This window comes from Eptesicus fuscus, chromosome 14, assembly GCF_027574615.1.
Source record: "Eptesicus fuscus isolate TK198812 chromosome 14, DD_ASM_mEF_20220401, whole genome shotgun sequence".
NCBI classification, from domain to species: domain Eukaryota; kingdom Metazoa; phylum Chordata; class Mammalia; order Chiroptera; family Vespertilionidae; genus Eptesicus; species Eptesicus fuscus.
In genome coordinates, this window is record NC_072486.1 from 54,014,998 (window position 1) to 54,041,551 (window position 26,554).

Genomic DNA, 26,554 nt, shown 5'->3' on the forward strand with positions numbered 1-26,554 from the left:
GCTGCCATCCCTAGCTCTCGCTCTGATGCCAGATAACTCAGTTTCTCCCTGTATGTCCCTGGCTCCTTTCAAGCTGCTGCTGCAACACTAGAGCTCAGAGGGAGTGAGTTTTGAGTAAGTCCACGCACTGGCCCTTTAAGAAGAACTGCTTGGGATTCCAGCAGCCTCTGTGTCTCTCAGCCACAATCCCCACTGGTTTTACAGCCCAAAGTTATGGGACTTCTCTTCCTGGCTTTGGGCTTGAGGGTCTGTTGTGAGGCTGGGACCCCTTGGTCCTCAGGAGGACCTCCACAGCCAAGATACCTTTCTCAATTTTTATCTGCCACACATGGGTGTGGGACCAGCCCATTCTGCATCTTTGCCCCTCTACCAGTCTCGATGTGTCTTCCTCTTTAAATCCCTAGTCCTAGGACTTCCATTAAGCTAGATTTCAGGCAGTCTGAATGATAGTTATTCTGTAATTTAGTTGTGATTTTTATTTGATTGTGGGAGGATTCAAGTACTGCGTTTGCCTATGCTGCCATCTTGACTGAAAGTAGGCAACACTTCTGTTTTAAAAGGTGAGCATACTGAGTGTCATCCAGATTATAGAGCTCAAACAGGACTTTACCCCACCACCGTGCTGCCTCTAACTGCAGGAGTGGACATGTTTCAAAAGAAGTCAGTATTTTGTGGCTCATGTTTTTTTCTAAAGCAGAGAAAGGTGATACCTTTGTGTGAAGAAATTATACCATCACCTTTCTTTTTTTCTCTCTCTCTCCTTTTCACCAGAGCTGGGAACAAAGAGTGGAGATACTACTGTAATTTCTATCTCTACAACCTCATTTGAAATCATTCTCTTTGATTTAAGTTTTCTTGAAATGAAAAGGATAAATTGTGCTAACTTACTAGTAGTTAAAGTTGGGGAAAAGTTGATTGGGCATCCTGTTGTCAAGGAAACCAATTTTCTTTCTTTTTCTCATTCTCTCTCTCTCTCTCTCTCTCTCTCTCTCTCTCTCTCTCACACACACACACACACACACACACACACACACACACACACACACACAGCACCACACCACACCACCCACCAGTTATTACAGTGCCCTTTAAGTTCTTCATCTGAGATTTTAAGATTACTTTAAAATACCCAAGGGCTCTACTCTGAAAATCTGTACAAGGAGTACTCAGGGAAGTGGTTCCTAGAATTCAAGCTCAGCGAGGCCTTTTCTAATTCTGAGGAAGCTACTCTCATTCTGAGTCAGTAGGATGCCTCAAAAATGTTTGAGACAGTCTGCAAGGTCAGTGTCAAATCAACTGCACAGTGAGACTATTGGAAAGGGAAAGGTGGAACGAGAACTTTTACAGAGCAATAGAACCACACAGGAGAAAGAGAAAGGTAAACAGTTCAATTCCTCGAACCTCTATTGAGTATCTATCATGCCCGAAGCAAGAAGCGACACACACACACACACACACACACACACACACACACACACACGAAAGAAAAGAAAGACTAAGCTGAAAGAGATCTTAGAGAGTGAGGTAGAGTTGCTTATTACTGAAAGATATGCACCATCTTCTTGTCCTTCCATCGGAGGAATATACCTTCCCACTCCATCAATGGTTGGCCACATGACTTCCTGCCCTGACTTTGGGTTTGGCCATATAACTTGGTTTGGCCAATAGGATGTTAGCAGAAATGGTACAGCAGACGTTCAAAATATTCTTGGACTGTTGAGTTGGCTCTCTTGAATCTTTGCCTTTACCATGAGAAGAGCCTGCCCTGGCCTGCCTGCTGTTCCCAGGAGGATGAGAGACATGTGGAGCAGAGCTGGCCCAGCTGAGCCTGACCTACATGAGCCACCTCCCCAGCTGACCTGCAGGTGCCCCAGGAAGCTCACCTCAGCTTCCCAGCCAAAGGTGGCTCAGATCAGTCAATTCAAACAACCCTTAGGCACATGATAAAAAATAATAATTTGTTGTTTAAGTCACTTCATTTTAGAGTAGTTTGTTATACAGCAATAACAAACTCATACAGAGAGCATCTAGTATAACATTTTAATTTATTATTTCACGGTGTCACATAGCCAACTAAGTTCTGTGGTTAAGCAGAACTCGGCCAAACTGTGAGTTTCCTGGGTAGGGCTGTGTCCACACAGGATACAAGTCAATCCCCTTTTGGAAATCATCACTGGGAGAATAAGCATCACGTATCCTGGGATTGAAGGGCTCACAAGACACTGGACCCCATCAGCATGTACATTAGGAACACAACAGAAATTTACTGCCCCAGAAAAGTTATCACCAACCTGGAAGTCCAGAAAAGAGCTACTAAAATTACCCAGTGTCTAAGGATAAACTGTGTGATAACTGCCTGAAATGATTAGGACACCACTGTGGAAAGACACATGTTGAGAGTCAATTGATTCGAGTCTGTGAATCTTGAATAGGGCAAATACTCTGAGCATGGGTTTGTTCATCAGATTCCAGAATTTCTTTTCTTTTCTCTCTCTCTCTTTTTTTTTTTTTTGAAAGTTGGGTGGGGAACACACTCTGAAGTGTAAAAGGGAAAATTCAGGGAATAATAAAGGGAAGTCTATATTACTTTACCTGGTTGAGCACTAGGGTGACCCTATGTACGTACAGGACAGCCTTAGTTTCCACTGCTGTCCTGGGGTAATTATTAATAACACCCCCTTTCACTTTCAAAAGTGTGCTGGAATGGATGGTAGATGATATGGTCATACAGCTGACAGTATATGTTACAGTATACAGGTCCATGTAGGGTTCAGATACGTTCATGGGGAGAGACCTGCTATGGGTTATGAAGGAAATTAGACCAAGGCATGGAGGGCCACTGGTCCCATTGCAGCCCACCTTCATGCGCCTGTTGTTGTGAGAGATGGTGAAGGCACCCAGGGCCTGACCAACTGGTCATTGTGTTTTTTTAAAAATACGTTTTTATTGAATTTTTAGGGAGAGGGAGAGAGACACTGATGTGAGAGAACAATATCGATCAGCTGCCTCCTGCATGGGGATCATCAATCCCTTAACCCGGACATGTGCCTTGACCAGGAATGGAACCAGTGACCTTTTGGTGCATGGGATGATGCTCAACCAACTGAGCCACTCTGGCCAGGGCTGGTCAGGGTCTTAAAGACTGGGAAGTGGTGGTGTTTCAGGCTAACTGATGTCCCCTTGGCCAACTCTGGGGTCTCTTCTAGGAGCCTCACCTGCTGGGCACTCCCTTTTGTGGATCCTCAAAAGATAGAAACACATATACCTTCCCATCTTATTATTACTTCCAAACAATTCACCACACAAAAATCAAAACGGTAGAAGAATGGAGTTTCCCTCTTACCCACACAGACGTCCATACAGCCTTCTGAGCTCCATTTGGCTCTCCCAGAAACCCTGCAGAAAACACACACTAGAGTAAGAATACTGTTCAACAAAATGTCAAGTGTTCAGACTTAGTATTCAGAAAAGAAGTCTGGAACAGCGAGAACGCAATTACATAAACAATAAAAAAGAATTGAAGTGATATTGCTTTCAAGTACTTTGGAGTATTAGAATAAACTAATAGCTTTAAAAATATATATGTTGCCAAGGAAAAGTCTCCATCAGCTCTGCTTTCATGGACAGAAAAGATCATCTGTACTTAAACTATTTGTGTATAATTGCTGCTAAAATATTTGAAAACTGTTTGCTTTCCCAACTATGTTAACATTCCCCTCTGCAATTTGGTTTATATTATTATTATTTTTGGCAAAGCTTCTTTTCACAGCCACTCTATGTGTAAACATCTGCTGGGTCTATCCAAATTATCACAAATTCTGAATTATCGTCATCCAAGTTCAATTTTAACTAAAATCAACATATTCAGAACCTTAGAGCAACTTTATATAGGACAAAACATGACACATTTCGTAGTGGGAAATGATTATATCTGGAGGTATGTGGGGAAATGGGGGTGGAGGCTCCGAAAATGCTAGACTCGTTGTGTTGTAGGGATGGAGTTGTGTATAGGGATGGAGTATGTGTGCAGATACACACAGAGGAATTGTATGGGTGAAGGGTTAGAAATTGCTAAATCCATTGTATTGTGGAAATGAAGTTTACATTAAAGCATGCATGGGTTGGGATGGAGGTGAGGGAGTGGAAAATGCTAGCCCTGTGTTGTGGGAATGGAGAATACAAGAATATGGGCAGCTATAGGATGGGTGGGTGAGAGTTGAAAGTTGGGGAGATCAAAGAGGTGGATATCCTTGATGGAAATACATCCCATTTCCATTAAATCTACTTTCATGGTCTAAGCTTGCCATATAGCAAGGAAATCGTATATGAATATAAAAAGAGTCACTGAAATTGCTGTGTTCTCAAATAACTTGGCAGAGTTTGTACATACAAGCATGACGAGCTGAAGAAGAGCATCCTGGAAATTATCCAGAGGGAGGGGCACAGTGTTCTCTTCACATCGACAGTCAGACTGTTTCTCTCCAAATGTTAATACCAAAGTAATTACTCAACTGAATGCAACTGATCACCACACACACACACACACACACACACACACACACACACACACACACCAAAATATGTGAAATGTATTAAATTCCCTATCTGAGCTGTTGTTCTATTTTGACACTGAGAAATTTCTTCACACTTGGTTCAGGAATCTCACACGAAGCCCTGATGAGATAGCTGTGGGCTCAACATTGTGAACTGGCCACCCTGTGACAGAGATGAGAAGAAGTGTTTTTTTTTTTTTTTAAAGAAACACTGTGAAGAGAGCAACAACAACAATAAAGAGTGAAAGTGGCTGTCGGACAGAGAAAGGGACAGAGGAATGGATGGTAGATGATATGGTCATACAGCTGACAGTATATGTTACAGTATACAGGTCCATGTAGGGTTCAGATACGTTCATGGGGAGAGACCTGCTATGGGTTATGAAGGAAATTAGACCAAGGCATGGAGATCCACTGATCCCATTGCAGCCCACCTTCATGCGCCTGTTGTTGTGAGAGATGGTGAAGGCACCCAGGGCCTGACCAACTGGTCATTGTGGGTTTTTTTTAAATATGTTTTTATTGAATTTTCAGGGAGAGGGAGAGAGACACTGATGTGAGAGAGCAACTGAGAAGGAAGCAGGACAGAAATAGCTAGTGTGATTTTCTATCTGGCACGAAGGGCCTGCCTTTCTGGGGGGGCGGGGGGAGGGGAGGAGTTCTGAAAAGACCTCAAAGGGATATTATCAGGACTGGCCCAAATTTAGTCCTTCCTGCCTTCAGCTTAGTGGCTCTCACACGCTGAATCTGTTGGGTCCTGATGCTGGGTTTGGTGGCAGCACCCCCATGATTTAGCAGAATAGACTATTGGCTTCTGAGAAAACCCAACGTGAGGGAACACGGAGTTTAGAGCATAGAGCCCTGGGCCTATATCTACAAACGCAGACATTTCCACTTGCTAATCACTCACTCTGACAAGTCAAAGGCATCTCGCTGAACCAGCTTCCCTTCCAACAACTCATGGCCATTTCCCCCATTTCCCTGGCTCCAAAGTTACAGGCACATTTACTCATCTTGCTTTGAATTCCCTACACCTAATTAGTCACACGAGGTACTAATTTTGTCCCCAACACCCCTCTCTTTTCACTGTTATTAGCACCCTGGGCCAAGTCTTCACTTCACGTCTAGACTTCAACAACAGTCAGATTCTACAGACCTGACCTAAACTCTCTCCCTTACAGAGTAATCGCCCACTTTGCTGTCCCTCTCTTACTCACAAAAGATAGCACATGAATGGTCCTTCACTTGCCTTTCTAGACTGTCAGGAAATTGTTCCACCTCCCCTTCCCTCCCTCTCTCTCACAGCTGCATTCCTCAGGGGTCCCCAGTCTTTGGCTTCCAGGCTGCTCACCAAGCTGTGCCCTTGTTCTCAGGCAGGTGCATCACATACATTGTCGCTCCGCATCTGGCTTGTGTGTCCTTGTCTTTGTGTCCATTGCTCCTGCAAGACCCCTTTCTCCAGGAAGTCCTCCAGGATGCATCTCCCTCTGCTCTGAAGGACAGCTACCCCATCTAGTGCTAGGATAGATCTGATCTGGTGTTGTCCACCACTATTTGGTATGTGCCCTTGAGGGCATAAGTAACTTCTACTTCTTCCACACTCCAGGGCTGGCACATTTAGACACTAAATAACTGGGGTTTTGGGGTGAATGGATGACAGGACTCAGTGCATATTGATGAGTGATAAGCAATAGGTCATTGTCATCACATAGCACCTTCCCATGCCAACCACTCCAGGTGTGGGTGACCTGGACAGGAGCAGTGCTTCGGGGTAAAGCTGCACTGGGCTCAGCGTGTCTTATGCTGGAAGGCATGGACAACAGCCCTTACCTGGCGGAAAAATGTCAGGTTTCCAATAAAAGGAGAAGGCTTGGGATGTCTGATGCCCAACTTCTCCAGTCTTGAAAATGCCGAAGTGGAGTACCTAAGGGGAAAAACAAATTAAAAACCAGAGAAACTGACGTTGGCATTCATGCTTTTGGCTTATAAGGTGTCAGAATGATGGAGTCCTCTGGAAGTAATGGTAGGAAAAGAAGTTTCCAGTTGACAATGCCTAAGGATTGAAGAGGTAGAGGCCTACAGGAGAGTGAGTGGCATAGAACCCAGGAAATGACTCCGGATTGAGTGACCCCTGAGAGATGATGTCTAAATGCCCTCCCCCACCTAAACTGTCCATCAATAAGTTGTTCTTTAAAGCACACCTCTCCCTTCGCCTCTAAATCTACCATGAACAATTGTTTCAGGAGGCAACGGGTAAAAAGTCACAATGACAAAAATAAGCTCCCTGTGCAAATTTGTCTATTTTCTTGGTCAAAATTGACCCCTGCACATAATTTGTCCCACAGCACATTTTTAGGGACAGAGTGTTCTCTCCGTCCCTAAAAATAGGGGCGGAAGGAACACCCCATGGAGACGAGACCTCATCACCAACCACTAACAACCTCTTCATGTCTTTGTTTTCACGGCCTGAAACCATATGGGAAACATTTTCTTAACCAAAAATCAGGAAATGCCGCCTGACAGATTTCTATGCCACTTTCCAGGAGAGAGCGGCAGTCTGAGAAGTGCATGTGGCTGTCAAAACATTGGAGTTCCTGGGACGTTTCAACCGTTTATGGGAACAGAGGGATAGCGCCGGGAAAGGCAGCGCTGGTTTTGAAAACCCTGGACATATGGCTGTGATCCCTGATCAGCCAGCTAATTAGGTCAAAAGTTCAGTTAGTTCAGGAAAATTAATGAGTCAAACTGGGTGTTTAGCATCATGCAGAGATCAGCCAAATCTTAATTTAGGAGCGAGGAAAACTATAGAGGACCACTACAGCTGGGCTTCATAGCAGACCTGGAACTTACAAAAAATAAACTCACTGCTGTAAGAATCACTCATGTATTATTAGAAAAATGGAATGTTTGCTAGAGTCTTTGACCTTCCCACTTAGCCCAGTGAGGAGCACTTCAAATAAGAACTTTGCATCGAACACTCAGATATTCAAGCAAAGGCCAGCCCAGCGTAAGGGTTGATTTGTGTTATTCTGAGCAAGGAGTCTGCTTTTTAAAAAAACAAACACACACACACACATATTTTTATTGATTTCGGAGGTGAAGGGAGAGGGAGAAAGAGAAAGAAACATCAATGATGAGAGAGAATTACTGACTTGCTGCCTCCTGCATGCCCCTCACTGGGGATCGAGCCCACAACCTGGGCCTGTGCCCTGACCGGGAATCGAACCATGACCTCCTGGTTCATAGGTTGACGCTCAACCACTGAGCCACGCCAGCCAGGCTGAGTCTGCTTTTAAAGTGGCCACAGGGGAGAACCAAGCCAGGGCAGAGCAGGAAGAGGGTTCTGCTCCCAGCTCCCCCGACCCAGGTTTCCACCATATGGCTGCATTATCGGGTTTGAATGAATCCCCACGACCTCACATTTCAGTCCCTGTTCAAGTGTAATTACAAACCACAATCAAGAGCCATGTGCGAATTACATGGATTAGTCACGCCCACATTCCTCTTCATTAGCGTGTGTACCAAAGGTTGACAGCACAGGGTGCAACAGTTATTCTTTCAAGTCAGAGATGATAGTTTAAATAACTCCCCACACACCTAAGAGGAAAGGGCAAAGGCGACATCCCAGGCCACTTAATACTTCCCTCGGGATCTCAAATCTGGCTCCTAGGTTCATGTCTCCATCAGTTTTTGTGAATTATTTTCTAAATATAATCTCTAATGGGTAGAAGGAAATATGTCATCTTGGGCCACATAATTACATCTTAATTTTGTAATTAGATGTCTTGATTGTCTAATTAAAGGACAAGAAGTCTGTGCCTAATTACACATGCTAATTATTATGCAAGTCCATGTCCTAATTATGTAACTCCACTTATGAAAATACCGCTTGTGTGTCCCTGCACAAAATTCAGACATTTTCAAAGAGCTGGCATCAGCAGAGAATGTTCTAGTCACAGCCATCAACTTCACTTGCAGCCTAGACTCAAGTGCAGACCTTAAGGGTCTTCAGCTAGGAGTTGGTTGCCCTCAGTAACTAGAGTCCTTGCGCCAAACTCAGCAGGGAGAGGTCGCTGCCACCAGACCACGGAGCAAAATTGCAAAGTGGGTTTCATTTGTCTCCCTACCCCTTCCTTCTCCGCACCCTTGTTTCATATTCCCTGGTCCCTGGGTCCCCTCTGTCTCTCTCAACAGGCTCTTAAACCCAGAATCGATGGGCCCCAGGAGTTAGAGGTTGAATTGTGCCACCCCAAAAAAGTTAAGTTGAACTCCCCACGCCCAGTACCTCAGAATATGGCCTTATTTGGAGATAGGGTGTTGCAAATTTAATTAGTGAAAATGAGGTCGTACCAAAGAAGAGTGGACCTCTAATCCATTTTGACTGGTGTGCTTATAAGAGGACGGCCACGTGAATGGAGACACGGGGAGAATGCCAGGTGGCGTCAAAGGCAGGGGTTGGCGTTATGCAGCGGCAAGCCAGGGACTGCCAAAGACCATCAGCACACCCCTGGAAGCTAGGAAGAGGCAGGGAAGGATCCCCCCCTCCAGGTTTCAGAGGGAGCATGGCCTGTACCCGCCTTGATTTCAGACTGCCAGCTTTCAGCACTGTGGGGTCGCAGATGCCAGTGTTTCAAGCCCAGTTTGCGGTACTTTGTGACGGCAGTCCTAGCAAACTGATAAAACACAATACCCATGAATGAAAAAGGATTTTTTTAAATACCCTGCTGATGCTTTAAAAGTTGTCATTGTGAGAGAAATTTGCTCTTTCATGTCAAAACGTGCCATTAATTCCTGTGTCATCAAAAAAGTGCAGGTGGCCAAGGATGCTGCTGTGAAAAGCAGGTAATACACAACTGTGCTGTGATATTTAGAATAGCTTCCCTTTGTGTGGGCATGAATGCAAATGGATCCCACAATTATGCCCATGGACATGCATCATTGCTTACATTAAGGATACGTAGGTTGGAAAATGACAACGAAAGGTGTATGTAGTAGCTTCAGATAGCATCCTTCGATTTTACTGTGACAAATAACACCGTCATCTATTGCTACAGGACCCCAATCCTGCAATGCCAGGGTGCACCTTATACTGTCAGTTTTCAAAATGAATTGTGACAAATGGGTCATTTTCAAAATAAGATTCCATTTTTAAAGCCTAGACATTTCCCAGCATTCCGTTTTCCCCAAGACAAAGCCTTTTCTTGATGCGTTCAACAAGAGTGGCCAGCCCATTGTTCAGCCAATGAGGACACCCACGATAAATTGGGGAATGTTTTGATGAATGGAGTATTAAAGCGATGGTCAAGCTGATTGGAGCTTGGAGCAAAAGAAGAAACCAGGCAAATGAGAAGCTGCCCTCCAGGATTTGCCTCTGCGTATCTTCAGCAGTCAGAGAGGAGCTGGTTTTTCTCTTGTGCGCTTCTGGAAACAGCCAGCTCCTTGGTCCGTTCGTTATCCTCACCAGCACTATCAAAGAATTCCTGCTTGGCCTAGCCAGTGTGGCTCAGTGGATAGAGCGTCAGCCTGTGGACTGAAGGGTCCCAGGTTCGATTCCACTCAAGGGCACATGCCCAGGTTGCAGGCTAGATCCTCAGTACGGGGCGTGCAGGAGGCAGCCGATCAATGATTCTCACTCATCATTGGTGTTCCTATCTCTCCCTCTCCCTTCCTCTCTGAAATCAATAAAAATATATTTTGCCCTAACCGGTTTGGCTCAGTGGATAGAGCGTCAGCCTGCGGACTCAAGGGTCCCAGGTTCGATTCTGGTCAAGGGCATGTACCTTGGTTGCGGGCACATCACCAGTAGGGAGTGTGCAGGAGGCAGCTGATGGATGTTTCTAACTCTCTATTCCTCTCTCTCTCCCTTCCTCTCTGTAAAAAAAAATCAATAATATATATATATATTTTATATATTTATATATATTACATTTATTTATTTTTTTAAAGAAAGAATTCCTGCTTGGTGAGCTGATTTTGGAAATTTCAGAGGCTATTGATGTTTTTGAAATGGTGAAAGATTTCTTTGTGATAAGAAAGATTTCTTTGGGAGACGTGGGATACCCCACTTCTCCTGGGATAAAAAGGCACGATGCTCCAGGAACAGGTGAAGCCCGGGGGTTCCAGGTAGCAAATTTCTACTTGTTGGGGAAGAAATTTGTTTTCTCCTGGTTACCCTACACTCCCAACATGCACAGCCCTCAAAGGCTTTGCCAGCAATTCCATAAAAAAGTTTGGGGCCACATCAAAATCTTCATTAGAAAAAAGGCCTTAAATCGTTGCCTTTTCAAAAGGTTTTATGACAAGGGAGCAGGATGTGAGGTTTGCTAGCTCTCCAGAAGAAATGCTTTATAGAAATTTGGGCAAAAAAGTTAGAACAATCGGGGAGAAAGCCTACTGTCATTTTATTGTAATTTTTTCTAGTTTTTATCTTCTGAGTATTTTTTATATGTTTGAGATCATATTCTCTATAATTTCTTTTCTATTTCCCTTTATTTCTATTTTTTTCTTCATTTAATATAAGGAATACCATCTGTCCATGTTATTAATCCATTATGGATATTACTTTTATGGCAATATAATATTCTTGTGCACTATAACTTACTAAACTATTCTTATTGTTTAATATTTAGGGTGTCTTCAGTATTTTTGCTAATTTTTATGCTACTACAATGAACATCTCTGGGCATGAAACTTTTCTAGTACTTTACACATGAAGCTTTTCCAAACCTGAAGTCCATGGAGTCCCTGGTGTTAAATGCTGGTACACATGCCAAAGTGCTTTCCAGAAAGTTTGTCCCTTTCAGCCTCACTGTCAGTGTCCATTTCACCAAATACTCTCATAAAATGTTTTCCTTTTTTTTTCCCAAATATATTTTATTGATTTTTTAAAAGAGAGAGGAAGAGAGAGTTAGAAACATCAATCAGCTGCCTCCTGCACACCTCCTACTGGAGATGTGCCCACAACCAAGGTACATGCCCTTGACCAGAATCGAACCTGGGACCTTTCAGTCCGCAGGCTGATGCTCTATCCACTGAGCCAAACCAGTTAGGGCAATGTTTTCCTATTTTTATCGACCCATCAATGTATCTGGATGCCTGCATTTCTCTCATCACTAAAGAGGGAGAACTTTTTTGCCATCCCTTTTTCTCCAGTTTCAAAAATATTTCCCAGCTTTGAAGTTATTCTTTCTTCCCTCCACCTCATTTCCACTACAGTTTATGTAGGTGTCAGGCGGAATTATGCCACAGCAATTAAAGAATTGGTTGGAAAATGAACAGTTATTGACGGGAGACTGCAAGCTGACTCCAAGCACATATTTAGGCAAGGGGAGGAAATGAGCAGATGAAGTCTGAACAGTTTTCATTTAATAACTATGGCCTTGTTAGCTAAATTTAAATTCTATATGCTTCTTCTTTCTTTCCCTGTCCTTCCCCCACAACTATAACTAGAGAAACTGTAAGTACAGAGCTTGCTTCAATCGTGCATTAAGCAAGAATTTCTTGGAAATATAGAGTTTCTGTGGGAGGACATTTCAGTTCCCCTTTAACACCTCGTTTCTGTTTTATCGTCCTCCGGCTCGTGTTCAGGGCCTCTCCTGTGACCCAGTCCCTCAAGCCCTTGCTGTCACTTGCCATCAGGGCTGGAAATCATCTGGTGAATGTCTGATGGGCTGGTACGGCTCATGTGTAGAAACACCAATTGTTTTTTTATGCCAATCTTGTAATCAATGAGCCTTCTGAACTTTTTTACTGGTTCACATATGGGATTTCTTTGATTTCTTATGCTGACAATTACATGTTATGCAAATAGTATCAGCTCGTTCTCTGTTTAATCCTTTGTCTCACTTTTCATTTTCTTTTCTTATTCCAGTGGCTGGGACCTCTAGTACAATATTTTTAAAAAGCAGTAAAAGAGAGTATCCTTTTCATATTCCTGACTCTATGGGAATGCATCTAATGTTTTAAAATTAAGTGTGAGATTTTATTGTACATTTTTTTATAGATATTCTTTATTGGGTTAAGGACATTTCCTTCTACTCCTAGTTTGCTTAGAAAAGTGTTTCTTATTAGAATGCCATGGTTTTGTCTATTTTATTAATCTTTTCAAAGAACCAACATTTGCTTTTATTGATCATTTGTATTTTTGCCTTCTATTTCATTAATTTATGCTCATATTTTTATTATCATCTTCCTTCTGTTTTCTTTGGTTTTACTTTTTGTTTTTTGTTTTTCTTTTGTTTTTTACTTCTTAACAATTTAGCTCGCTTATTTTCAATGTTATTTTATTTTTAATGAATGTATTTAAGACTAAAGTCTCTCTCTCAGTACGTCTTTAGTTGCATCTCACACATTTTTAAATGTAGTACATTCAGTATCTCTTGTAGTCTACTAGGGAACTTCTGAATATAAAATATACTAAACTAAAGAGTTCATTTCATAGCATATTACAGCGGTGACGTGATATTTTTGTGTCATGATGAATTCATGGATTTAAATATTTTTTATGTGTTTGGATCCATTGCAATTATTATTTTATTTATCAAATTATCCCATCTTTGGCTGGTTGAGTGCATGTAAGTGTGTTCCTGAGTACTTTTGATAGAACAGCTTCCTTACTTTCTTAAATAACAAGACGTTTCGGGTTTATCTTGCACATTTCTTGCACCAAACCTGGACCAGCCATTCCCCCAAGAAGCCCTGGTTCCCTTTAATGTCAGATGGCATCGGGGGACCATAAAGGAGGAAGACTTTTTGCTGTGTTTCCTGGTGATACTTCATGACCCCACATTTGATTCTTCAACCACGTGAACGCCTGTTCAAAAACTTAAATAGATTTGGAAACATGTTTATTGACTCCTTTGTAATTAGAATTATTTTAAATGTATAGTGGTACCTTTCCTAAAAGATCAGTATGGGGAATCCTACCAAAAAGTGAATGAATTCTTTTAAGTAAATTAATCTTTCCTGACTGTATTCGTTTCCTATTGCTGTTATAACAAATACCCATAAACTTAGTGGCTTAAAGCAACACAACTTATTACCTTATGGTCCTGGAGGCCAGAAGCTTAAAATCAGCCTCACTAGCCTAAAGTTGAGCTATCAGGTAGGGATGATTCCTTCTGGAAGAGTCAGGGAATTATCAATTCTTTATTTCTGTCGCTTATGGCTACATCTCTCCAATCTCTGCTTCCAGTCATCTCATTGCCTTCTTCGAACAACTCCTCCTGGGCCCATCTTATAAAGATCCTCGGGATTACATTTAGGGCCCACCCAGGTAATCCAGGACACTTTCCCTATTGCAAGATTCTCAATCCTATCCTTCAAGTCCCTTTTGCCATGGAAAGTGGTATTCTACAGGTGCCAGGGATTAGGACACGGACATCTTTGGGGCACTATTTAGCTACCACATCAACTTATATTGTGTGTAGATCCTGATTTTATGGTGGAGTTTTGGACTCTGCCTGTAAAGGAGAAGTGTCTGGGGTCCAGACTGTCGGAGCTTCCTGTTTAGGGAGAACTGGCTGTCACAGCCGCTAGAGGATGGGAAGGAGGAAGCCCAGAGCTCCAATGACATTCAGCCTCTGCCTCCGGCACCACTGAACCCGGCTTTGGTGGCCCTAGCATCTAAACGGGCAACAGATAAGTATTTTAAAGAAAATACTACAATTGACCAGTTGATGGTCATTACAGTACAGAGTTAACGATTCCATTTTTATCTCAACTTTTCAAGGCAGGAGAGTCAGTTGAGTCAATAAATCTCAATTGATATTAAGACGTTACTCTTCTAAATTCAGTTGTTTGGATAGCATCTTTAGAGTTTTTGCCGTATCTGTAAGTCACTTGTGCTGTTTTACTTCCTATTTCCTTTGAATAAACTTAAATGCATTCATTTTCAAAGGAAACTTTATATCATGACCACAAACAAAAACCATTCCCATAGATAAAAGCTCGTGTGAAAAATAAATACTTCACAATGGAAAATCCCAAAAGCCCGTGAAGACCTCACCTGCAAAAGGCAGTCCACAGGCCAAGGCTGGTCCCAGCCGGCCACACTTTAAAATGTGCTCCATCGAGGTCTCCCTGGCTCAGCTGATAGTTTACTAGTAATGCCAAGGCCAGAGAATGAGAACAATTCAGTTCTTTTCAGCATTCATGTGACGAATTAGATCAAATGAATCTATTGTCTTGTATTTCCTTTCTCAGAGCTATAGAGAGCTGGTCTGCCTTTGACACTGGGTTTATTCCAAACTATGATAGGCATTTACCCTCATAAGAGGTAGAGGTCCTAGTAGTGAGCTTCTTTATCACTGTTAGGGCTGACATTACTGGGCATGTTACCAATGAAGAGAATCATGGGACAACACATATTCACTGCCCATCTCCTACGTGCCAGGCATGGCGCTGGGTGCCAGGAATGCTGCAGGGACATGGCATGAACCTAGTGGACCAGACAGACATTCAACAGCTAATGAGAAGCAATTAATTCAGTGTTTACATTACGATCCTTGCAGCAAAGAAGCGTCATGAGGATGTGCCAGTTGAAATGCACCCTTTGCATTTTGATCACTTAAGAGCACTTCTGGCCAACTATTGGGTGGGATTTATAGAATAAAAAAAAAAAAAAAGGAAAGTGGTCCTTATGCTTATTATTTCTCCCCAAGGCCGTTTTCAAAAAATAGGACCTTCCAAAGAGAATCAATATCCAGAAAACCACTAAACTGAGGACAGAGGTGTTGAAGCTGGAGGTGATCTACACACTTATATTGTGTGTAGATCCTGATATTACTCCACCATAAAATCAGGATCTACACACAATATAAGTTGATGTGGTAGCTAAATAGTGCCCCAAAGATGTCCGTGTCCTAATCCCTGGCACCTGTAGAATACCACTTTCCATGGCAAAAGGGACTTGAAGGATAGGATTGAGAATCTTGCAATAGGGAAAGTGTCCTGGATTACCTGGGTGGGCCCTAAATGTAATCCCGAGGATACACCCGTAGCCGTCTGATGGCGCTGGGGGAGGCCTTGAAAGGGCCGGTGGTCCAGGGCTGGGCTGGGGCAATTGTGTGGGAGGAAACGCTGTCTCTGCCTTAAGCCCAGTGTGCTTTCCAATGCCCGTCCCGCCTCAAGAAAACCAATTGATACGCCCTGGGACTAAGGGCAGCAATGGCATGCTGTTGGAGTGGGTAGTTAAGCAGGAAGGGGACTCTGAGTGAGGCCCAGAGCCAGGCTAGCCTCAGCCTCGTTCCCCAGTCTCTGCCACTCCGTCACAGGGTTGGTCACAGAGGGAGGCTGGGAGCATGCCTTTCGCTTTTGTGCCAGTGGGAATTAGAGAAGAAGGATGAAGGTAGAGCAAAGAGTCGTTTCACAATATTAATGTGCACGCAACTCATCTTTCTATTTTAAAAATAGATCAAAGCAGTTGAATTATGTCATAAAATGAGTTAAGTGGCTGATATTGATGAAATACTCCTAGATTTTTTTTTTTAAGTATTTGACTGAATTTAACTAGAATAAGCTTCCCTAATCCCCACCAGAAAAAATAGTGACATGTATAAATGCAATCCCAAACCTGCCCCCAAAACCTCTCTTCTGGGTCGGAGGAGTAATGGCTTAGTGCCTTTAAAAATATATACATAACAAACATTTTAAAATAAAATGTGTTCAAATGCATTATAATATATTTTAATTTATGCATTTAAATACAAATATATTTTAATGTCCTTTCATATGTTTATATGTTTAAAAGTGAAAAGCAGCCTCTTGGATCTGGACCTTGAATTCCTTCCATGTCAGGGGATTTAAGCCCAGACATGGCATCTCCAAAGCCCCCACCTCAGCCTGCTTGTCCCAGGAGCTGGAGAATTTGGCTCCTGAGAGGGAAAAAGCAAGTCAAAGGCTCTCTTATAAATTCCTTTCAAAAAAGAATTTTGCTTCTGTGGCCTCATCTCTTTCGAGTTCCCCCAGTGCTGAGTTCTACAGCCCTGCCCTGGAGAATGAAGTTGTCATCAGAGAGCCACAGGCAGCTTCTGGGCGGTGGAGGCACAGTCACCCAAGATGCATTTTTGCAGAGGTGGGAAAATAACTAGGTCGCCCCCATCAGCGGGAGCGTCGTCATGAGACAAGTGAAAGGACGCTTGCTCCTCCTAGACAGGTAGGGGTCCAGGCCAGCGCGAGAGTTCATTTCCATCTCTCCATCTGCCAATTAGTAGACTGGGCCTCCCTGGTAATTGTGCTCCGGAGGTAATGGCTTGTTTAAGTAATTGATGGTGTTGTCCTCACTGGGGAATCTTAGCACATCAAAAGATGTTGAGAAAGCCAAAATTCACCTAGAGTCTGAATTAATCACTTTGTCAAGCACAACAAAGGCTGTCTTGCTTTGCTAATAATCCCAAATGAGGTAGCAACCCTCAGTTAAATAAGGAAACTCTGGTGCCTTTAATTAATGTTTCAAAGAGCTCAGATTTGCTTTTTCACCGCTTTATTTTTACGAGAATGCGGGGAAATGCGTGCACAGCAGGTATTTTCCAAACTTCTCAAGTGCAGGCGGGTGAGACCCTGCTGCACTGAAGTTCATAGAGAAGGATCTGGGGGCTTTAGTTGACCACAAGGTCAGTGTGTGTGGTTGTGCCTGGGTCAGAGGAAGTTAGTCCCAAAGTATGCCTCAAAGGCTGCCCTGCAGTCTCAGCGCTTCCCCTGCCCCAGGCTTGGCCATTGGGAAGCCACTGCCACCTCCCACCGCCCCCAGCATAGCTTTCTGGGCTGCACTCAGATCCACCACCCTCCAGCCTGCTCTCTGGCTGACTCTCATCTCAAACTGTGTCTCAGAAGGCTCTCTTCACCAGGCAGCTCAAGCTTCCCAGTTTCCCAACAGACCCTCATTCCCCTTTACCTGCTCCTTCCTATTCCCCCTCCCCCCAGAGCCCCAGGCCAGCCTGGCCTTGCCTGGCACCCAGTGCCTCTCCAGGTCCCCACCAAGGTCATGGGGGCCAAGTCAGAGCCATGGGATCTCATGGGTTCAGAACGGAAAGTTGGTCTGTTCCCAGCCACGTTTGAAAGGTCATTGGCATTCTAAGGCCACCTGGAAGCCAATGAGCAGGCTGAAGGGATGGGATCTGGAAGTCACTCAGTTTAGTTCAGTGATACCAGAGATATCTGCCTCGGGTGAACCCCAATGACCGTTTGAGTGTAGACACCATCCTGACCCCAGAGAGTGTATCTTACGGAAAACAAATGGGGGAAAGGGCGATTTCCCTTGGACTTGGGGAAACCCTGACAACAGCCTTCTATATACATAGTTTACGTAGTAACTCCCATGGTTCTAAACTGTCTCCAACTAGAAACCGCCGTGCTTTTATTCCTTCCATCAATCCTCATCTGCAATCAGTCCCCAAGGACTGTCAATTCTGCTTTCAAAACATCTCGAGTGGGTTCTTTCCTTCCTTCTAACTGACATCGCCCTATCTCAGGTCACCAAACAGTAAACTCCTTTATTTGGCCCATAGGGCCTTTGATGATCTGGCCTGGCCTAATTCCAAGTGGTCTCTGTTCCCCGCCTTTAGACTCCAGCAATCTTGCAGGACCTGGACATTTATAGTCATTTATAGTTATGTCAGTTTATTTCACCCTCCCAGGCTTTTAAACCCATGCTCTTTCTTCTCCATGGCCAAGATTAAGAAGAGGCATGGGAGACATCAAGGGTGCAAAATTTAAGGAAGCACTTACTCTCAAGGATGTGCAAGTGCCACTCTTGCTCTTGTATGACCCTGAGCATAAGTGCCTCCTTAAATCTCACACCCAGATGCCTGCTTACCTCACCCTCTCCCGGTACACTCCGTTCCCTGCCTGATGTGTCCACCCTCTTTCTCCACCTGGCAAGTCCTAATTATTCTTCTGATTTCTCCAGGGGCCCACCCAGACTGTCCTAGGCACATGGAGATGTTTCCTTGGCCACTGATTCCCTAATGCAGAGGGATTGCCAACGAAGAATAGGAGAATTGGTGTGTTATTTGTAGGAATATAATCCTGCCTAAGTTCATTATTTACTGGACCTGGTTCTGTTTCCATCATGCGGGCTTAGTCATCTGTAGTTAATCCTTTTGTTTTCATGAAGTCCTTAAAGAACCCTTAAGATATTGTTGTGAAAGAGATATCTGCCTCGGGTGAACACCAATGACCGTTTGAGCCCTGAGAGTGCACAGTGCCTGGCACAGAGTGGGCAACAACCCGTTTGCTATTAGTATGCCTCTGTGTGCTTCTTAAGAATATCAGTTACTGCATGTTTTCCAGGGGCCGGGGGCTGCTCTCAGTGCTTCCCACATGTTAGCTCATTTGTTCCTCCCCACACAGAATGTACTGCTATGATCACCTTCATTTTGCAGATGGGAAAACAGAGGCTCAGAGAGATTAAGTAACTTGCCCAAGGTCACACAGCGAGTAGGTAGCAGAGCTGACCTTTGACCCCAGGCTGTCTGGTTCTAGAGTCTGTGCTCTTGGCTAGCAGCCTGTACTGTGTCTCATTTTACATTTGCAGAGCAACAGGTCGCCTGGAACCAAACCTGTCTACAAGGCAGGAGGGCAGAAAGCACTCCTTTGCTCACCTCTGTGGGCTGGTGACTCTGAAGGCCCTGTGGAAAGACAGATGCCATTCACCGGGCTCTGTTACCCCCTGGGATCAAATCATTGATCAGATTAGCTAATGAGTCAGCAGGACCCTGAGACTTGAAACAATGACTGTAAACTGACAGTGAAGACCTGGCCTGGGTAGGGAATAGAGGGCTGTTTCTTTGAGTTGCTAGGTCTCTTAGTAGCCAAGGTTGGTACTCAGGGCATTGGGTCCTTGTAGTGGGTGCACAGAGTGATTCCACGTTCCTTTGTATCTAGCCTAGTGGGCATTCAAAAATATTTGCCAGTTGGCTTTGGTTATGTCTTCATAAACCCAGTCAGTATCTCCATCTTCCTACTGCACTGTGACCTGCCCAGTATCCTGGAACAGGCCTGGGAAACCCAGTTCTGTCTCCCAGCCTGGCAGATGACTTAAAGAGCTTAGGCAATCGAAATAACAAAAGATTATTGTGAGCATTTCAAAAATATTTTTAATCCCATTGCATCTTTTTTGTTGCTGTAATCCTGAAATCTTTGTGTTGACCCGATTCTTGCCAAGTTCACTCATGGCCTTTGATCGCCTCTTAGCTACAGTCATCAACTATAGGTCCAACTGGAAATTGCATAAAACAAGGTCCAGAGGCAATAGCTCCAGTCTAAGATCACCAAGACTCTCAGTGCCCTTTGCTCACCGATGTGGTTGGTACTGGCTCTCACCCCCCTAGGCTCTGGACCGGATGCACAGACACTCAGAACCTGCCCAGCCTTCCTCTTGACCAGCCCATCTGCATTTGGCCTCTTGTCTGCCTCCTGAACCTTATAATCCCTTGCATGATTGCTGTTCCTTGTCCTAGTCCTGGCTCATCCTGACCACTCCTCTCTCATTTCCTGCACTAGTTCTTTATTGCTGTGTAACAAATTACTCTAAACCTGAAGTGGCTTAAAGCAACAGACATTTGTTATCGCACACAGTTTCCAAGGGTCAGGAATCTGGAAGCAGATTAGCTGGGTGGTTGAGGCTCAGGGTCTCCCATGAGGTTACAGTCCAGCTTTCAGTTGGGGCTGCAATGATCTAAGGCTTGCCAGAGCCTGAGAATCCGCTTCCATGCCCACTTATGTTAAGTGTTAGCAGGGTCACTATGTGGACCTCTCTCCAGGGCTACTCAGCAGGCCAAGTGGCTTCCCCCTAAGCGAGCAGTCCACGGGAGAGTCCAAGATTAGGTTATAGAAGGCTCAGTCATTTATAACCTAACCTTGGACGTGATACACTGCCACAATGCGTTATTCTATTGGTCACGTGAGTGGCCCTGGTACAATGGGAGAGGGTCACAGGGATCATTTAGGGGGCATTTTGGAGGCTGGCTACCACATCATTTGTGCCCCAGTGTGAGAAAATTGAATTAAAGTGCATCGTTGTTCCAGAGTTTCACCTTGGGTTTTTCAAGCTGGTTACTAAGCCTTGTGAAGTCTGTAAGCTGCTTCCTCCTGTGATGAGGTATTGAAACAAGATGTAGTTGTGCCATTTTTCACTTCATAAAGATGTATTCAGTGCCTGTTCAGTGCCAGGCACAGTGCCAGATGCCATCATATATCACCGGGAGAACAGATAGGATCTACTTGGCTTTACTGGAAAAGTAAAATCTGGGAAACTTCAAACTTGGGTGAAAAATGAATTTAAAGCCTTCAGGAAACCATATGGCTAATAATAGCTAACATCTACTAAGCATTTGCTTTGGGTCAGGCAGTGTACCAGCACATTATAAACATTGTGGCTTCTAATCTCCATCAACGTCCTTGTTATGTCTGTTATATAGATGGGGAAATGAGACTTAGAAACCAGCCCCAGGGACTGGCCCGCTGCTCAGTGGCCAGGCTGCAGCCCAGGCCAGGGCTGTCTGACTGAAGACCTGAGCCTCTAGCTAGGCCTCGGATGGGCCTGTCCTGGCTCAGCACGGCTCGTGAAAGGAAGGAGACCACAGTCATCTCCTAGGGCTGTCGTAACAAACTGGGGGCTTACAACCGAAGATGATTCTCTCACAGTTCTGGAGGCCGGACGTCTAAAATCAGGGTATTTGTAGGGCCATGCTCTCTCTTGGGGGCTCTAGGGGAAGAGTCTTCCTCACTCTTCCTAGATTCTGGTTGTTGCTGGCAGTCCTGGTGCTCCTGGCTTGCAGCCGCATCCCTCCAGTCTCTGCCTCCATCAACACATGGTGCTCTCCCTGTGTGTCTATATCTTCAAATCATCTTTACTCCATGCATCTCTATGTCCAGACTTCCCTCTTCTTATAAGGACATAGTCATGGATCACAGCCCACTCTACACCAGTATGAACTCATCTTAACTTGGTTATATCTGCAGAGACCCCATTCCCAAGTGAGGCACGTGCTGAGGTGCTGAGTGGACATGAATTTTTGGAGGGGACACTACTCAACCCAGGAAAAACACCATCAGAGCTGTCAGCAGCCCTAAAGAGAATAATCTGCATGGGTGTGTTGGTGGGGAGAGGTCTCCCTGACCCCCGGGAGTCAGAGGAGGTGGGATGGAAGGAAAATAACCTTAATGAAAGAAGACACAATTTCAAAAGCATTTCATTTCCTGACTCACTCTCAATGTTGTGCTTTGTTTTTTTTTCTTTTGTCTGTTGAGCTTTTGGGGGGCTTTTTGGCTATTTATTTTTATTATACTAACTAAGCTAGATTCTAGTTTAGTCAGCACAGCCCTTTTATAGAGAAAAGGAAATGAAATGCTGGGGCTGATTTGGGATTGCAAGAGCACTTCCCTGTTCACATTCACCAGCCACTCACTAGAGGAGGGGGTACAAACGCATACGATGGGGGAGCAGGGAAGGGAGATAGAGTCACTGTCTCTGTTTGAAAGCCCAGGTTAATTTCACCCTGTGTAGCAGGCATTGCGGTACTGGGTGTCACCCTTTCTTCTGTTAGCCAGCACCAAGGGGTAGTTTCTAGGAGGGCGAGACATAATCCTAAAACCTGTTTTCTCTTTAAGAACCCAGTAGGGCTCTAGCACCCGTGAGAATATTTAAAAGAATTCTATAGCTATTTATCTTTACATCCACAGCCATTTCTTGGCATAGCAGCAGCCATAAATTTACTGCCCAGTGTAGAACAATGAATTTGTCTTAACTGATACAGCTCACCATCTGCCCCCTGGCTGTTGTCATTCAGGATATGGTGCACACACGACTTTCTGCATTCAGGCTTTTTTCCAGAATCCAAAGTGTCTTCTGGGCCTCCGAAATGCTTCCCCTCAATTTTGCTTCTCCAGACTGGAGTTGGGTCCTTCAGGTAGCAGCTTCTCCCTTCCACACCCCATCTCCTGAATCAATATTTGCTCTTCTCAGAGTACACACTGGCCCATCATCAGTCAGCCCCTGACCTCCATTGCTTATTCAGCTAGAAATTCTGGGTACATCTCCAGGCTGAGCCCCTACACTGAGCTCAAGCCCTTGCTTTTAGCATTCTAGAAGCTAGTTCTCATTCTACGGTCAAGACCCACCGTGACCCACCACGTCAGCGTCACAGCTGGCAAATGCTCCATCAGTGTCTGTACTCTTATCAGAGATCATTGTTTTCATTTACAATAAAAATCCAAACGTCCATTAGCCTCAGGTTTTAGTTTGCTTGCTCTTTGTTTTTATTATTGCTGCTTGTTTTGTCTTGTCTTCTTATCCAAGGCCTCCTTCTGCTTTGCCAGAGATCAGAACCCAGATGTGTCATCTTGGAGCCTGTGGTAGATGGGATCACTGCTCCCAACTCATGTCCTCCCTGTGTGCACATTCCACATCACCACACTTTGTTCTGTGAGTCTGAAGTGCCTCCCACTACAATAGGGGGAGTCTTCTTCCCCACCCCACCCCATTCCCATTAATGTTAGGCGTGGGCATGTGACTTGCCTTAATCAAAGTAATATGGGCACAAGTGACGTCAAGCCATTTTCAGGCAGAGGCCACAAGAGACATTGCTCACTCCTCTTGCATTTCTTGCATTCCTAGGAGCTACATCTATGAAGTAGCCTCTTCAGCCTGGGCCCCCTTGCAAACACCTCTGGAGCAGATCTGAACCCCACTCACAGCCTGGGACAGAGCTACTCACAGACTGTGAGAAAAATAAATGTTTGCCAGTAAATTGGGGGTGGTTTGTTATACAGCATTATTGCACCAATAACTGACTAATACAGGTCAACTCACTTCTCTGGACCTTCATTTCCTTATCTTTTAAATGAAGCCATTGGATAGTAACCAAGGTGCTCAACCTTTTTTCTACCTCTATACACCTGAGGGCTCTGGAATATTCCCAACAGTGACACCAGATTCAAATATCGCAAAGCAATAAAGAAAGAGAAGGATTGGGAAGTGAATTCCGTTTAGGAATGGGGGATCTATTGGTGGCCTTAGAGAGAGCCCTTTCAGTGGAGAATGGAGCAAAAACCCCATTGTGTGGCTGAAGGGTACATGGAAGGTGAGAAAGTGAGCATATGTGGGTTCCTCTTTCAAGCCCTTTGGCTGGGAGGGAAGGATAGGTGGGGTGGTAGCTGGGGTGGAACATATAGACAGAGAAGAGGTGGTTAGTTGGTAAGCTGATTGACTGACTGTCTTATATGTTTTTAGATGGGGGAGAATTGAACCTGCAAGGAAACCTTAACACTGTCATAGTTAAGGGATAATAAAGGTAAGGGCTCGGACATGAGTGTACAGGAAACAGAAAGTCTGATCTCTGAGAGAGAGTAGAATAAGGCTTGCCAGGATTTACTTACTGATTTGATATGCATCATTTATTCTGCAAGTTCTCAAACCCTAGGGCTAGGCAACTGGCAACTGATGAAACATAAAATCGGCTTCTCCTGCTCAATGGATAAATGTAAAGTTTGTCATAGAAAATTCTGAAAAATTTCTGGAAAGCAACTTGAGTATAAAGCTGGATTTATAGAGCACTTTTCAAAAAATAGGTTTTCTTTTATTTTTAAATTAGAGGCCCAGTGCACGAAATTTGTGCACGGAAGGGGGTTGTCCCTCAGCCCAGCCTGTACCCTCTCCAATATGGGACCCCTGGAGGGATGTCCTACTGCAATCCAGGGATGTCTGACTGCCCTGGATTGTGAGAGGGATGTCCGACTGCCCGTTTAGGCCCGATCCCACTGGGATCCCACCGGGATCTCACCTAAACGGGCAGTCGGACATCCTTCTCACAATCCAGGACTGCTGGCTCCCAACTGCTTGCCTGCCTGCCTTCCTGATTGCCCCTAACCGCTTCTGCCTGCCAGCCTGATCACCCCCTAACCACTCTGCTGCCAGCCTGTTTGCCCCCAACTTCCCTCCTCTGCCGGCCTGGTCACCCCTAACTGCCCTCTCCTGCAGGGTTGATCAACTCCAACTGCCCTCCCTTGCAGGCCTGGTCCCTCTCAACTGCCCTCCCTTGCAGGCCGGGTGCCTCCCAACTGCCCTCTCCTGCTGGCCATCTTGTGGTGGCCATCTTGTATCCACATGGGGGCAGGATCTTTGACCACATGGGGGCAGCGATATTGTGTGTTGCAGTGATGATCAATCTGCATATTACTCTTTATTAGATAGGATAGAGGCCTGGTACAGGGGTGGGGGCCAGCTGGTTTGCCCTGAAGGGCGTCCCGGATCAGGAGGGGGTTCCCTTGGGGTGTGGGGCGGCCTGAGCGAGGGACCTGTGGTAGTTTGCAGGCCGGCCATGTCCCCTGGCAACCCAAGCAGAGGCCCTGGTATCTGGAATTTATTTTCCTTCTACAATTGAAACTTTGTAGCCTGGAGCGGAGCCAAGCCTGGGGCTCCCTCTGAGGCTGAGGCCAGCAGCCATTTGTGTTGGGGTTATAATTGAAACTTTGTTGCCTTAAGCAGGTGGGCCCAGCCACGGTGTGTGGAAAGCTTTGCTTCCCCTGTTGCTGGCGGCAACCCTGGCCTGCTCTCTCAAGCTCCATTCTGCCGCCATTTGTTTGAATTTGTTTACCTTCTATAATTGAAACTTTGTAGCTTGAGTGGAGGCTTAGGCCTGGAAAGGGCAGGCAGAAAGCTTGGCTTCCTCTGTTACCTAGGAAACCTTGCTCTCTGTGGCTGTAGCCATCTTGGTTTGGGTTAATTTGCATACTCGCTCTGATTGGATGGTGGGTGTGGCTTGTGGGCATGGCTTGTGGGTGTGTCGGAGGTATGGTCAATTTGCATATTTGTCTATTATTAGATAGGACACCTACAACTAAGAGATAAACAATTGTACCAATAGACTAGTAATAATATAAGTTGATTTAAAATTTACTATTCACAAAGTGTGTGTACTCCCTTTCAAGGAGACAGGAAGGGGTAACTTCCTCCACTTTACCTTTGGAAATAACTTAGACAACCTTCTTGAAAGAAAAGTCCACTCTTCTCAACGGCCCTCCTTCCCACTCACTTCTGAACCTGCTGCGTCCTGGCATCTGCCCCCTTCCCCCCCACACACACCATCAGTGACCATCTCCAGCATCACCTAAGACTTCTTAGTTAACTCCAATAGGTATTTTTTAAACCTTGTCTGACTTGTTCAAGGTCAAGAGCTACCTAGGTGTATAAGCCCAAGTTCATTCAAATGAGACCACTTGTTTGAAATGCAGCTCTCTTCACATTCACTTCAATGCTTTCCTGGAGATCATGCAAAAATTCTGAATGATGTTTTTAAAATTAAATTAAAACCACAATCTACCCACCTGGCATCTATGCAAGCATTGTTGAGTATGAGCCTGCAGTTATTGGCTAATAATAAGCCTGCAGTTATTGAACACTAAATGTGCCCAGCATTGCTCCAAGTCTACTCTGTTTTAATTCATTTAGTCCTCCTAGCATGCTACAAGGCATATACTATTATTATTCCTATTTTACAGATGGGGAAACTGAGACACAGAAGCCTTACAAACTTGCTTAAGGTCACCAAGCTAGGCAGGATTTGAGTCTAGTTGAAAGTCCAAGCTCCGGACCATTACAGAAACTGGAGAAAGGCAGCCAGGAGTAAAACATTTGTAAAGGCAGTGTTGATGAAGTAACATGTGGCTCAAGTGCTTGAGAGTAGTTTATTTTCTTGAATGGGGTCAACAGCCACCTTTGCACTATGACTTTTCTTGGCAGTCCTTCCTAAGAAATCGTGTAGAGGTTAACTTCAACCCACAGCCCAGTCTAACCTGAATTTTAAAGGCAAACTCTTTTATTAAGATTCAGAGTTCAATTCAATGAAACTTTGTTATATAACAAGTGAGGGTGGTAACTGGTTGCAGTGGGTATGCCACCAGGGATGAATGGAAATTCTCTATGATAATAGTTGTAGCAGCAAAGAACAACTAACACGCATGGGATGCCAAGAACATGCCACATGAAATCCTATGTGTTTGTC

General features: G+C 44.6%; 1 protein-coding gene across 1 annotated transcript in view; it reads right to left on the reverse strand.

Moving 5' to 3' along the window:
- TBXAS1 (thromboxane A synthase 1) overlaps positions 1-26,554 on the reverse strand; it is a 149,056-nt gene that overhangs the window by 109,785 nt on the left and 12,717 nt on the right. The window contains exons 2-3 of the mRNA XM_008150476.3: positions 6,384-6,477; positions 3,344-3,396 (exon numbers count right to left, since the gene is read on the reverse strand). Of these exons, the coding sequence (XP_008148698.2) occupies positions 3,344-3,396; positions 6,384-6,477 (147 nt within the window). The remainder of the gene's footprint in view (positions 1-3,343; positions 3,397-6,383; positions 6,478-26,554) is intronic.